At 29.6% G+C, this 15905-nt stretch overlaps 1 protein-coding gene across 1 annotated transcript; it reads right to left on the bottom strand.

Moving 5' to 3' along the window:
• Positions 1 to 1059: 1059 nt before the first annotated feature.
• Positions 1060 to 15641, bottom strand: LOC130900770 (serine/threonine-protein kinase Tao). Its single transcript, XM_057811636.1, has 15 exons — positions 15195 to 15641; positions 12742 to 13006; positions 12472 to 12687; positions 12286 to 12412; positions 12015 to 12227; positions 10593 to 10785; positions 10257 to 10531; positions 10023 to 10196; positions 9754 to 9965; positions 9427 to 9700; positions 7713 to 7829; positions 6586 to 6822; positions 6373 to 6531; positions 5783 to 5901; positions 1060 to 5719 (listed from the first exon to the last, which is right to left on the bottom strand). The coding sequence occupies exons 2-15, from the start codon at positions 12972 to 12974 to the stop codon at positions 5566 to 5568; spliced, it is 2703 nt and encodes a 900-aa protein (XP_057667619.1). The 5' UTR covers positions 12975 to 13006; positions 15195 to 15641; the 3' UTR covers positions 1060 to 5565.
• Positions 15642 to 15905: the final 264 nt, after the last annotated feature.

The raw sequence follows: 15905 nt of genomic DNA, 5'->3' as shown, positions 1-15905 counted from the left end.
TGCCGCTACTCAGTGAATAAAAGGAACGCGTAATGTACCTAGGTCAATATTTTCAATAACCCCATAAAATTCACCATTACCATTAGTTATCCGCAGTGAAAGAAACGCCATAACTAAAAAAATATTTATAATTACATCGATGTCTGTTTACAATCATTTAGTATTATGTACTTACTTGTTTATTTTGATGACAAGATCTGATAACGTGATGTCCTCAACCTCACTTTATATCTCAGTTCACAAAATTCCTTAAATCACACAGTCTCTAAACTTGTGCAGGTTTCTGGTAAAAACTCAGTAATTGTAGAAATAACAGACACATTGAAATATTGGAAAACACGAAAAACAAATTTGAAAATTTAGACCGTTTTTAACATTTTTCCACCATTGCCTCGGCAAACTTTTCACTCCAATTGAAATCATCATCTAATAATTCATGTACCAATTCAACTTTGTATGAATAGTGGATCGTCTTCTAACATGACAAACTGGGTGTGCCGGTTCTACCAGATATTGTTTTACAGTCAATTTTGCAGTTTAGTATGTACATAAAGAAAATTTATTAAAGTTTCTCCATTTGACTGATGTATTTCTTTTAATATACTTTATATTTGTACTCTGTTTCCCCACTTGCTACCCGCTATAATTTAATTAATTAATCCCATTTGTACTTTACACAAAATCTCAATAAATTTTTTCTGGAACTCCAGTTTTTACCAACTTTCGGGATAATTGATGCATTTTGTACTTACCAAAGTCATTTTGTATAATCCTTAATAATTTGCTGAGTACATCTGGAGCCTTTACGGTTAATTAACACTGGTTACACTGGAACCACACTTCACTATGTGATGCACGTTTCAAAAACTCAAGTCCGAGCTTCAAATCGTTAATAATTTGCTGGGTACATCAGGAACCTTTACGGTTAATTAACACTGGTTACACTGGAACCACTCTAACAAATACACTTCACTATGTGATGCACGTTTCAAAAACTTAGTTATCAATTTCAGTAATCAAAACATCTGAAGGTAAGTTTATTAATAAATGAAACATGTGTTTATTCGGAGCTGAAAACTATAATTCAAGTTAAAAAAAACATTATTAATAGACCTTTGACACTAAAGAAGTTTTCAACAACATATTATTTACAATACAATAACTAAATTTATCATAATAAATACTGCTAATGCTCAATGAAAAAAGATGTTATTAACTTACTATACAATACTAAAACATAATCTAACAAAATTACAAATTTATACAAATTTTTTTTACTATTAAAAAAGATATCCAGGCAAAAGACAACGATATAAATATATACACTAAAAAGAAAACAAATATTTTGGCGATAATTACCTAGTCTCAATAGTGGTTTTATATAAATTTATTCGTATCACTTCTTCAACCAAGAGCTCATAATTAAAATCGGATATTATACTTTTTGCTAACTCAGACTTAGCACAATGTGAATATCATAAATTAAAACTCTTTATATTGCACAGAAAATAATTGGGTATATAATACATAATTATGAAAAAAACCGAGTAAGGAATTATATAATATGCTAATTAATACTAAAATGTTCATAAAATCTTCAACAAATCGCGCCTTTAATGAGCTCCGAGGTTTAAATACTATGTTTATATTTTTATTGGAACAAAAGGAATTACAATACACATTTAAAATTTTTCATCACTAGAAAGTTTATCTCATTAATTGAATTTCAGTTTAATTATTTCTAATTTGAACAAATTTAATGACCAAATAATTTCAATACACAGTAGTTCAGATGATTAATTCAAAAGTAGGTTATTAAACTAACTAAAAAGAAGTACAATTTAAATCATTGTAAAAACAAATAATTGATAGTAGTTCAAATAACCCATTAATAGAATATTAAAGATCTCGTAAACATGGTTTTTGTATTTGGATAAGATAATTTCAATTGATAATAGTTCAAATAGCTCATAAGGAGAATATTCAAAATTTTATATTGACCAATAACTCAATTTAGTTTTTGGATTTAGAGAAACTAATTCCTATTAATGGTAGTTCAAATATCAAGCATCATCAAACATCAAGCACATCAAGAGAATATTTAAGAACTTCTATTGACCAGAAACTAAACTTGGTTTTTGTATTTGGATATATTTCAATTAAAAGTAGTTCAAATGTTACACTCAAAAATAGGATAAATAACTAAATCATTCATCTAGAATTAAATTCATTTCAAATAGCACATTAACAGAATATTCAGGATTTTCTATTGACCGATAACTCAATTTGGTTGTTGCATTTAGAGAGGATAATTTGTATTAACGGTAGTTCAAATGATACACTCAGAAAAAGGATAATAAAATCATCTAACTAAAATTAAGTTCAATTTAAATAATTTGTGGAACACATTTCAATTGATAGTAGCTCAAATACCATATTAAGAAAATAATCAAGATTTCCCATTACCAATAACTAAGCTTGGTTTTTGCATTTAGAGAAAATGATACCTATTAACGGTAGTTCAAATACATTTCAATTGATAGTAGTTCAAATAGCACATTAAGAGAATATTCAAGATTTCCTATTAGCCAATAACTAAACTTGGTTTTCGTATTTGGATGTGATATATAGGAGTAGTTCAAATGAATCATTTTTATTATTTCTGAGATTAGTGAATCCATAGAAATTGACAATGTTCAGAATATTGCTAAAACGAAGTTGTGTAGTTGAAAGATTCGTAATGACCCAGCATTACTTTTAATGTGGAAAAGCTAACAGGTTGTCCACTTGTTCATTTAGGTACATATAGGGAAAAAACGTGTTTTTGTCACATATCCGCTAAGTACGTGTCAATTTCACACTGTTTCGTTGATTTTACGATTTCACAGTTCTTCTACTTTAACAAAATTCATTATTTTTGAACCTAATTTGTTTTAAATGTGTAATGTAGATTTCCTTGCATTAAAACTTGAAAAACAAGCTCGACAAAAAAAAATTAAAGGTACTATATAAATATTTGTTGAGGAGGAGATTAAAAGAATTACGTAAAAACTGAACGTTCTCGTCTTTTATCAAAACTGCAGAGATCCCTACGCATAAAAAATGTTCCTTTTCAACATAACAAACTATTTTTGGAATTTTATAAATATAAATTGAAAAAAACTTAAAAAACTCCATATATTTTTTTGAGCAAATCTTACGGTCCAAAAGATCTCCAAGTCTACATTCACATATTTGAAACAAAGAAATTGCGGGTATAAATTTTCTGCCTCTTATTTTTACAATACACGTTTTTTTAGCAAATATTATTTTATATAAGTAAGCGTATTACCAAACATTTTTGGTACAAATTAGTCTTTTAATTTTGTTAATCTAATAATTAGATATTAAAATTAAGATATAGCGTCTTGATTCGAGGAAACTCCTACATTCTATCAACAAAACACTAGTTTTATCGAATCCTAGTTCAAACTACAAAAAATTATACAGTTCAATCTAAAATTTATTCTTTAAATGCCAGAGAAAGTATAATACATATTATATGATAAGATGTTAAGATGATAAGAAGTTGCAGATACCCAACGTCAAAAATTAATAGGCACAAAGTTGATGATACCCAAAATCTTCAATATAAATAATTTAGGTTATTTAAAAATATGCTGTATACTTTATAAAATACAAACATATATGCTCCAACTCCAATTTCTTGATAAACTTATTATTAGAATAAAGTAAAAAAAGCCAATTGCCATTAGTTCAAATGATCCATTGAGTAACTGATAAACCTTCGATTATAATAAAGAAAAAATTCAATTCCCAATATTTCAAATGATCCAGTGCGAAACTGATAAACTTACGATTATAATAAAGAAAAAAAATCAATTGCCACTATTTCAAATGATCCATTGAGATACGAGAAGTATTTAACAAATTACTTGTTCGACACTAAGTATAGAGAAATGTAATGTTAATCTACTTTCATTGCTTATGATACATTTATCGATATATCAAGTTTTTTTTATTTCTATTTCTTGGGGGAGGGACAAGTAAAAAATTCCTGAACTACTGGTTGTTTTGGTATTTTGTAAAGCTCGATAGAACTTGGAAAGAGTTAGTTGCCACTTTGTTTATATTTATAATCAAGATACTATGGCGAGTAATCTTGAATAGTTTGAGTATTGTCCGAGTAAGCCGTTCGTCGATTTCGGATAGATTTTATATCACAAACTCTTTAATTGATGCAAAACGTCGAAGAAATATCGCCATTGTAAATGGAAGTGTATAAAAAGATACGAATTCGGAAGAATTGAGGTCATTTCATCTCATATCTCATCTTGACATACACTCATATGAACAGGTCTTGTTTTAGATCAATTAGAAACTGATCTGATGTTTTGTCTCAAAATGAGGATCATTTTTGGAATAATAAGTTTGTTAATGAATAAAATGGCCGCATAAGGAGCTAAACCAATCCAATAAAGAGTTCATTATATCTACGCAGCGTTTGGTTCGATTTATATCATTGTATATGGAGTTACGGTTCAACTTAAATTTTGATGGTAAATTGATTTCGAGAAGTGGACCTCAATTTTCAACGATTGATCTGATGGATTCTTCTTCTTCACGACATACAACCAATAATGCTCTGAAAAGTAGCATAAAATGTTCATTAAGAACAGTAACTATATGCCTGAAAACATTTTCAAATGCCACCTTTCAAATAATTAAAAATTGGACTGAGGTTTATCAATTTTTGTTATTTTTAACAATTTAAAGTTCAATTGGGCATATAGTATTTAACAGATGGGTTTCAGTTTCACTAGGAATAGCCAAAGCATTGAGTATCGAAAGCGGAACAATAAAAAAATTTGTTTACACTTCTTTTTCCCAAAACGACCAAACTAGTCGAAAAAATAATATCAAAACAACGGAGATTTCCTCGAAAAAAGTCCGATCTACGAGGGAATTACAAAGAGAATTAAAAAAAAAGTCAAACACGATTCGGTGATTATGTTTGGAAGATCTATGCATATATATATAAAAAAAGGAATATTTTTTCATCATTTTTTAGTTAAAAGTTGGTAAAATTATATTACAGGTAGTATGTACTAAATAAATATATACATTTTTTATTTTTACCTTTAATAAAAAGGGATCAATATCACTGTTCGACCAACAACGAATTTATGCTATTGAGTATTGCACATTCTTTAAAATTATGTATACGTCAATAAACTGCTTCTTTTTTTTTCTTTATTTAACGATTTTCTCAATATAACGTCACCAATAGACAAGATTTAATTGAACGTAAAGAAAAAAAAACAAAGTGGACATAGAAAATCTCTAACAAATAGGATAGATTAAGATAAATCTACTATCACATATAAAATTTCTTGTATAACTAAAAAAACTCAAAATTTAGTACAAGATTCCCACAATAATTCATGTAAGCTGTAAAACAAACAATGAAAAACGTCTATAATCAAACGAAACTTGTTTTTTTTTTAAATAAAACAATTTTTAAAAAATTCGTTGTTGTTCGAAAGTAATATCGATCATCGCTTATTAAACGGAACTAGGTGGAAAACTGGTAGAGCTGTTTGAATGCGCCAAACTGAGCATCGAACCCGATAAACTGGCGTCGTCAACGTCGTAACTGTCACGAGACATGTCATTTAATGCCAAAGATGCTAGCGACATCTCAGCTATCATTAATGCACTAAAAACACAAAAAAATATAAGTCAATATCATTATATACACGAAACGAACGTGTTTGCTTACCTAAATCCCAGTCTTACAGACTCTTCATCAAAATCTTCCAATTCCCTTTCTTGTCTTTCGTGGAGAATTCTTATCCTTTCACCTCTCTCTTCGATAAACCTCTGATTTTCAGCAGTCATCTAAAAAAAATTAACAAGTTTTTTCTAACAACTACAACTGCTTAATCAATAGTTATTATTAAACATGTTGTTACATAATGAGGGTTTTATATTATTTAGTAACAAGAAACAACAATTATACAGAATTAAAGATTCTCCATCATCCATTGTGCCGTATTTTTTTAGATTCTCTCCTAGAACATTCAGGAACACTGTAGAATATTCAATAACAAGTTAGGGTCTAGTTGAAAGGGAAAGCAGCCGTTGCACAAAGTCAGTAGTAAATCGAATAGATATGTATAAATATCAATAGAGAATATTTTGAAAAGTAAAACAGCTAATTTGGATAATACATAATTTTTTGACTTGAAATATATATATATATATATATATATATATATATATATATATATATATATATATATATATTTATATATATATTGAGAATATTCCTCGCTATTATGCACAATTGTTAAATAAAACTGAAATTACCTTTTGTTCAAGGAGAGATTTCCTAACCGCGACCCTTTCTTGTAATTCATTCTTTTCTCTATCCCTTTGCGCTTGGGCCTGCATTTTATTTTTACTTTGATAAGCTATCAAAATTTCCCATTCGTACCTGAGCCTCTCTTTCAATTGTTGACATTGCAACTAAAAAAAAAACAATTACAAAATATTAATTCAAACAACTGGGAAATATTTCACCTCTTGACTTTCGTCCAATTTGATACATTGTTTCTGTAACATTTCTGCGATACTCTGCTCGTATTGATCACCCAATAGAGCTAATTTCCTCCTCTGTTCCTCTTTCAACTTCTTTATCACCGCCTTTTGATTTTCTTTAGGTGTGCTCAAAAGTATTTGAGCCTTTAGAGCTTTATATTGCTTTGTTTGGACCTTACACGTCTCTCTAAATTGTTTGCGCACCATCATTTCTTTTTGCTAAAAATCAAAACCATCGTATATTTTGTTGATTTACTACCATATCATTTTAACAGAAAAATAGATCGAGATCGAGGGGAAAAGACCCTGTGCTGCATACTGCAAGAAAACCTATGTTGGGATAAGAAGTCTTCTCACAACTTTCATATTTTTCAGATATTAGAGCTGAATTTTTCTAATAAAAATTACCTAAATTTTACACCTAATTATCTTTTTACACGATAGATACTTTTCCAAAAAATTCTTGTAAAAAGAGGATTGCGTGTACAAAGAAATTTTTTTTAATTTCAAGTCAATTTTTGCTCTATGAATAATTCGGGGAATCCCATACCAATTATCACTAGGCTCAATACAATTTACCATCATTATTGATTAATATCCATTATGTACCATTAACAACTAAATTGAGCTGTTGGTTCTCCTATACATTACAATAAAGGTGGGGAAGGGTTTTTTTAGAAGATAAAATTATACTTCATAAGAAAGAATTTATAGAGAAAATGCTCTTTATAGAGCCAAAATGAAGAAGTTTCTTGACACATGCAAAACTTTATTATACAGAGAAACTAAAGGTAATTAAATGATAATCATTTAATTTTGTAACTACTTAGGACTCACTATATTTTAAGAAGAAAATTTCTGCTCTCCAGTGGTTATCATAAAAGAAATTTAATTGTTTGAAGCAATGACACCTGTTGAGAAATCGAAATAAATAGTAGCTTATCTTCACAATACTGGAGCGTGATAGAGATTTATTGATTTCTTTAAATTGTTATCAATGAATTGATAACCAAAACTGAAACACAAAATTGTCGCAATGTGTTATTGGATATTCGAAAAGAAGTGATGGTAAATTGAAAAATATACAAAGAGAATTAAAAATCACATACTTTTAAAGATTTAGGTTGTTGTTTTAGTTCTAGGGCGTGTTTTTTTCTCATTTCGCGTTCAGCCCTTTTCATGTATTCTTCCTGATTAGCTAATTCTGTATCATGTTGATTTTTAACCTGGAAACAATATCATTAGTAAAAAATCTGGTGAAGTCATTAATTTCCACTTATTCTAAATGTTTATATTTTAAAAATTTGGGAAAACAAAACAAATTCTACATTTAACTTTTTATTAACAGCCTCAGCCTCAGTGGCGTCGTATTTTATACAGCTAACATTTTTCACACTTCAATGTAATCAAGTAAAAATTTTGATCAACTTCTTGAAATATTATTATTATTTGTACCATAAAAGTATAAATAAATATTTTGATCAATAAAAATGTTATTTTTGTTATATTATTTTATTATTTTTGAAAAAGGAATTAGGAAATTAAAAAAACGTAATATATGGGTAATGATCTTCCCTGCAATGTAAATCAAAATCCAAAATAAAAATGAATGTTTTGCAAAGATAAAATTTCTAAAGTATGTTATTCATATATAAAAATTGTTTTTGATTGTTTTTTTCAAAAAATCTATGAATTGATTCGCAAAAAAAATAATAAGATTGCAGTTATAAATAAACATATTTATTGAAGTGGTAAATTCAATTCCTCATAACCTCCGCCACGAATTAATTCAGATATCTGTAACTTGGAGCATTCCTTGATTATAGTTATTTTAGTTGTTCACGAATTCGGAATACTTATATCTAATAAATATCAAAGATGTTCTACTAGGTTTAGATTAGGACTTGAAACCTCAAAATAAGATGTATCTTGAATTATGGATGCCTCTAACCAAAACTCTTTTCTTCTAAAAGGGACAAAATTTCAGCTTAACATGGTATTGTTACCAGTAGTTTTTGGATTTCGTGGTCGGTATTATTGAATGAAAAGGTCTTGCTTTCACTCAGTTCATCTTATATATTCCAAGGTAAAATGAATCTCTTTCAAATCAAAAGCTAAAATTCCTCTCTAAAATGGAGTAATTTTAAATAGTTTTTGAATTTTTTGGCTGCTAATATTGAGTAAGATGATCTTCCTTTGCCTTAGCTCAACTCAAATGTTTCCAATTTTTAATAGTTTTTGAATTTCGTGGTTGGTAATATTATGTCTTCCTTTGCCTCTTAGCTCATGTCAAATGGTTCAAGTTTCTAGTAAATTTTGAATTTCGTGTTTGGTATTACTGAGTCTGATGATCATCCTTTGCATTAGCTCATCTAAAGTGTTTTAAATTTTTATTAGTTTTTGAATTTCGTGGTTGGTAATACTGAGTGTTTCTTTGCCTTAGCTTATCTCAAGTGTTTCAAAATCTTAGAAGGTTATGAATTTCTTGGTTGGTAATACTGAGTGTTTCTTTGCCTTAGCTCACATTAAGCGTTTCAAGTTTCTAGTAAATTTTGAATTTTGTGGTTTGTAATATTGATTTGATTGATCTTCCTTAGCTCATCTCAAGTGTTTCAAATTTCTAGTAGTTTTTAAATTATGTGGTTGGTGAAATTGATTATAAAGGTCTTATTTTGCCTTATCCCTGTTACTAAAAAATGTCGTTCTAACATGTCTTTGTTTCTAGAAGTTTTTCATTTTGTAGTTAACAGTATTTAGATTGTATTGCTTCTTCTTAGTGCAATATATAGATGAAGAAAACTATTTTTTTTTAATAATACATACTTGTTCTTCTCTTAGGGCATGGACAGCTTTCTGTTGTCGATATTCCAATTCTTGTGTCTTTTCGTGATGTCTCAATAACATCGAATGCGCTTGTTCCAATTGATGTTGACGCTTATTCAACTCCTGCCTCAACAATTCCTGTTCTAACTGATGATAGGACATCAATTTTTTTCTACGGAATTTACGCAGTTCCAATTCGAGGTACTCTTTCTGACAACGCAATAAACGTTGTTCTTCTTGAGCATCTACCAATTTCAAATTATCTTTGTGAGTCCTTAAAAAAATAGAGAATTATAAATCGAATTTGAAATATGTTTAAATACTAACTGTAGAGTAGCGTCTCTTTGTCTTTTCGGCGTTGAATCATCTTGTGATAATTCACGTTTCCACCTTTCTTTGTTTGCTTTATACTCCTTCTTTCTATTGGCATCAAAAGCTTTTCGATCCATATCCTGTCGACCGCTTATGTCTTTAATTAATTTCTTTTCGCTGGCGCCGTTCTGTTTGTGCTTTCTCTCGAGTTCTTGTTGGTGCTTTATCTGAAACAAATTTATCCTATAGACCGCGCCATGAAATTCATAAAATCACGTTTATACCTGCAGCCTTTCCAGTTCCTTACTAAAGTTCTGTAATAAACTTTCGTATTCTTTATCTAGTTGATTTTTGTGTGCATCCATTTCCATTTTACACTTGTCTTCCAATTTCAACAAGGCACTTTGATGTTCCCTACGCATTCTCTTGTAGCCGGACATTTGTTCATGCATTTCCTCCTAAATAAAATTATAAAAATATTTCTCCAATTAATGTTATGAATAAAAATTTACATTTACCTGCATATGCTCTTTCTGTTGTTTGGTAACTATGCTCGTTGTTCTTATGGTAGCAAAATTATTGGTACCATGATCTGAAACAACTACAGCCACCGGATGATTAATTTGTCGATGTCTCCGGGCTGTACCGTCCTCGCCACCTGCTGGTAAACTGTTTGTACTACTCGATTGACTACTAGCCGACACTCCCACTGAATGAACACTTTGTTCGGAGGTAACTGAATTGCTTTTTGAACTATCGCCGCCTGTATGTTCGTCTGGAGTATCATCAACATCTAAAAATCATTTAAATAAAAATTATAATAAAATAATTAGATAATTGTAAGAGTTTTATACCTATAGTACTTTCTGTTTCACAATTATCTACCATTAGTATTTTCTTCATTTTCCTATAATTCAAATTATCCAAGTCTCTAACCGCTGCTTTAGTACGCTGAATTAAATCTATTAGGACGTTCGGTGATCTACTTCTAGTAACGAACTGGTGGCTCAACAATCGAGATGAAGTTGGACGCTGTACTGGTAATTTCTTCAAAATAAAACATTCAACTAAATTTTATTATTTAATGTAAATGAGAAAAGTGATGTAACAGACCCATCCTATAGATAAGTAGCCATAACTCACAAAAATAATAAATCAAAGTTGGTTTAAAAATATTAATGAAGTATACAAAATTCTCCTGTCCTGGGTGCCAACTTACTTGGGTATAAAAGACAACGAGATTGAAAATAATTTGGCAAAAATAGGGCTAATACTTATTTACACACCAAAACTTTTGCCTCCCAGGGGTTAATCAAAATTATAACCTCGAAAAATCTACTGAACACACTGTTTACAATACTATGATCTAAATTACACTGTCCGACGTAATTTATTAACTTGGCCTACCTATTTATACTAAATTTTCCCACCAATAAACCTCTTTTCGTGAAAAACAATAGAGTGGGCTGTTCCTATTTAAATTATTTTTGTAATAAACAATACTTTTTAAATGGTTTTTCTGTCCATCCATATTTTAAATGAGTTAGATGTTCTTTAAACCGGACATTAACATATCATTTAGTTTGCCCGCATACTTCTTGTAACAATCATTGCAGCTAATTTCGTAAATACCACTTTTCCAAATCTAGTACTTTAACCTTGAGATTACCCAACGATTTTTTTTATATATTTTTGGATTTATAAACCAATTTCTAACCTGCTTTGTTGAAGATGTGATTTTACAAAGAGTTTTTTAATCTTATCAATTAGTTAAGTCAGTTAAGTACAACGAAATCCTCAATCAAAGTCATTTTCTTATTGTATCTTTTAATTTTGAATGGAAAATTTAACAAATTGTGTACACTAACAAGAAATGATGAAGAAAGACCAGAAAGAAAAATAATCAGAACAATAAAGGGAAGATGTAAGAAAATCTTAGTGAATTAAGTGGTTGGGACATGTATGAAGAGACAGAACAAAATCTATACCATACAATTTGATTCAATGGCATCCCGATGGTAGAAAAAGATCTAAGCAGGGCAGGAATTAGACTCTGGCACAGGAAGTTGTGGAAAAGAAACAAAAAGTTTTATAGACATAGATTATGAGAACTAATCCATTCCAACAGAAAAATTTAGAAAGTATGTTTGTGACACAACCTTATTAGGGGTGTTAGGCCATTATTATATACAAAAAAATGGGATACTTCAAACGATAAAATCTTCTCGATAAAACGGTATTTTCGTGTTAACTTTCATAATACACTTGCACTTTACCTGTAAACATGCTTCTACAAAGTGTTTGAATACATCCGACCATTCTGAAGAAGATAAAGTGGGGGATTCGTTTTGAGCTATGTGATATAAAGCAGACATTGCATTCATATTAAAATATGGTGGTTTTCTTTCAGCTAATTCTATACACGTAATTCCTAAAGACCATACATCTACTTTACCATCATACTGACCCTCGTCCATAGCTAATATAACCTAAAATGAAAAAAAAATGTATTATTTTAGTTGTAAAATAATGTTGATTTAATATTACCTCAGGTGCCATCCAATATGGTGTACCCACAAATGAATTAGCAGGACATTTAACTGAAGCACTACCAAAATCCGCTAATTTTACAGTACCATTTTCAGTTAATAGTATATTGCCAGCTTTGACGTCACTAAAACATAACAAATGAGTTCTTCACACTCATGTTTAATTTAGAAAAAAATAAATTACCGATGGATTCTTCCTAATTCATGTAAATAACCTAATCCATGTAATACCCCATCACAAATAGCAGATATCTCATCTTCTTTTAGAGGCCTCTTATGTACCTCAATAATATCAGAAGCAGAACCTAAACAATATTCCATCACCAGCCAAGCTGTATTGTCTCTCAAGTAACATCCTTTATATTCTATAGTGTTAGGATGATTCAATTGCTTTAAAAACCTGCAATAAAATTATTTCAACTACTCCAATCAAAATAATATCGAACGATTTTACTTTATCTCCTTCAAGATATCCTGCCATTTCTCTAAACTCTGTTTTCCAAGATACGACATCTTCTTGACAGCCACAATTTCTCTTGTAAGGAGACATCTTGCATAATAAACTGCTCCAAAACTGCCGTGTCCGATTTCTCTGAGATCTTCAAATATCTTTTCTGGATCATGTTTAAAAAAGAGATCGGCGATCTCGGGATCGCGCAGGCTACCCGGGCGAGGCACGGGTGCCATTTTTTGCACTGCCACAGCTATAATGGCATGTTCTAAAAACAATTTTCATTTGCACATATAAAAAATCCAAAGAGGCCTAATATCAAGATTCGTCATGAAAAACATAGTTAAATATTTGTTGAAATCTTTGCTCACCCTATAGTTTTTTTTGTCAAATTGTGTGAGTGCGACAAGTTAAAACTTACAAGCTAATTGGTTCATTATTGTTTAACTGTGAATTATTTCTGCAGTGTTTATGATTGTAGTTTAGTCCCAGTTAGCCACTTAACAAAAGTAACTGTACAAATGGCGCCGAATTAAAAATATCTCGACGTGAAAAAATATGCATTCACCAGCGGAGATAACAGCTCAGATCAATGAATCTAAGGATCTGCCTTTGAGTACTTTGACAGTGAGAAGCAGATTGAGAGAAGCTGGCCCCTTTGGAATGGTGGCAGTGAAGAAAGCTCTTTTAAGAATTTGCAGTGGGCCAAAAAACATAGAAATTTTACGCATGAAGTGTGGGAAAGAATTTTATGGAGTGACAAGTCAAAGGTTTTTGGGTCTAACAGAAGAGTATTTGTGCGCTGGACAAAGGAAGAGCAGATGTTAGATCCATGTGTAATTCCGCCTATAAAACACGCCCAAGGATTGGTGATGGTTTGAAAATGTTTTGGAGAAAGGGTGACTTGAAGACCTGGTAAAAACTGAAGGAATTTGAAGAAAGGAAACTATAAAAAATAATAAAGGACAATGTAGTACGTTCTTGCCAATGCCTGATCAGCAGAAAATTTATCTTCCAGCATGACAACGATCCCAAGCATTTGTAGAACCTGTGCAAAATGTATTTGAATGAATTGGAAAGGAAGAAAGTCCTGAAAGTTATTGAGTTGTTGTAGTACAAATTGGACTGGGAAGTCAGAAAGCAGTATCTTATTTTCACTTCCCATCTTTGAAATATCTTGAAAAACGAATGGAACCAAATAGACGACGATTATTTGTTGGAATTATTAGAGAAAATACCAAAATTGTGCAATGAAATAACTATATATTTTTTTAAATATATGTTGTTTAAAATATAAATACCAAAACCCGTTGTATTGTTTTTATTTGTTGTGTATCACACAAACTATAGGGTAAACACAAACTTTTGACCGTTAGTGTATGCACTGACATATAAAATATTGAAAGAATAAGGTCGACAGTAACAAATTGAATATACTTCAAGCAAAAATATTGAATTTATTAGATAATAAAGCTTTGCTAGACAGTATCTATATTGATTTTCTAAAAAACTAAATACAGTTTGAAATTTTAAGTTCCTTTGTTTACAAATTATTGGAAATTAATTGATTATAAGAAAAAAATAGTTCTGCAAATAATGATACTTATTTATCACATGTAAAAGAAATAAAGACTTTGGAAATTGTTTCTAATAGGCTGTTATGTTAAATATAAATAGATGAAGTGAATTATTTATTTTGATGCTCTGATACTTCAATAAAGTGAAATATTTCAAACATTGTGTGCTTTTCACATTAAATATATTCTACTACCTTGAATAGAAGTCAATATATGTCTAAATGTACTGAACGTATACAATGAAATAGCACATCTTTAGTCATAATTATAATGAGGTTTTAAAGACACTCGATGTGAATTCAGTAAGTAGAAGTAGTGAAAACCCATTCAATATTCCAGTTGATAATTAAGAACCATTAGAGTTGTAAAAAAACTCTAAGATGTTTAAAAGTTGAATCATAGTTTGACTTATCCTATTCACATGAATAAAATATTATATTTATTTAAGATATATTTTGTAAGTTGAATACCGTTTATTTAGAAAATAAAATTATTTATTAAGAGTAAATTTTTTTAGTTCTTAGGGCAGTAGCCTCCATTAATTTCAATGAAAACCAAATTTATCAAGACTATGAAATAAAATAATATTTCTTCAAAGTTATTAATACATTGTTAAATTCATATTTGTAGAAATTTAAACTCTAAAAGCCTGTTTAAATCTGTATAAGTGAATTTGTTAATAATCAAGGTCTTTATTGCAAAACATTACTTAGAAGGGACACACTTGTTATGTACATTTTCGTAACTAACATACCTAAAGTGCCTTTAACAAAAAGTATTATCGAATGTTAAACGGTAATGAAATGGAATAATGAATAAATTAACGAACCAAACATAGCTAATAACTAATAAATTGATTAACAAAATCAAAAAACTTACAAGTATCTTGCAAGAAAACTAAAATGGCTGCCAAAATTCGATAGACTGAAATTCTTTTCTCACTTTTTCTGTAGCACCTTCTTCATTGCTTCTTGAAGCTGCTGCTCGTTTCTTTTTATGTATTTCGATTAATACTAAACGTTTTACTTGCGACTAGTCCTATAAAATTTATTATAAAAGCCGTAAAAAGTACGATCTGTCACAAACAGAAATACATCATTAACCTCACATTACGTTACACAAATTGTCTCTATCGATAACTTTATATATTTTATTATTTTATACGTAATAAGTAAATAATAAAACGGTGTGTGTATAATACATGGGAAAATATCACAAACAGTATTGAAAAACTGGAAAATACAAAACCCCACCCTGAAAAATAAATTTCACTTTTCATTCATTAGCCATGTAGATAAAGCAGATTTTTATTCTTTGGCAAGACCTTTCTGCGACATCTATCTACCAACCATACAACTTTGCTTTACTATATTTACAGGAAATATCAAAATTTTAATTAAGCATAAAAAAGGATTTTAAATTTGTAAATATATTTTTTACAAGAAAATGCATAAATGTCAATTATTTTTTACAGTTTTTGCAGCACACATAGTAATATTGTTAAAAATCTGCTCTATAAACTGTTTTTGGTTTATTTATTTGAGATTTAATAAGTAATTAAAAATTAAGTTTTCGAGGGTAATCACAAAA

This window comes from Diorhabda carinulata, chromosome X, assembly GCF_026250575.1.
Source record: "Diorhabda carinulata isolate Delta chromosome X, icDioCari1.1, whole genome shotgun sequence".
Taxonomy (NCBI): domain Eukaryota; kingdom Metazoa; phylum Arthropoda; class Insecta; order Coleoptera; family Chrysomelidae; genus Diorhabda; species Diorhabda carinulata.
This window is presented reverse-complemented; position numbering and strand designations above follow the sequence as displayed.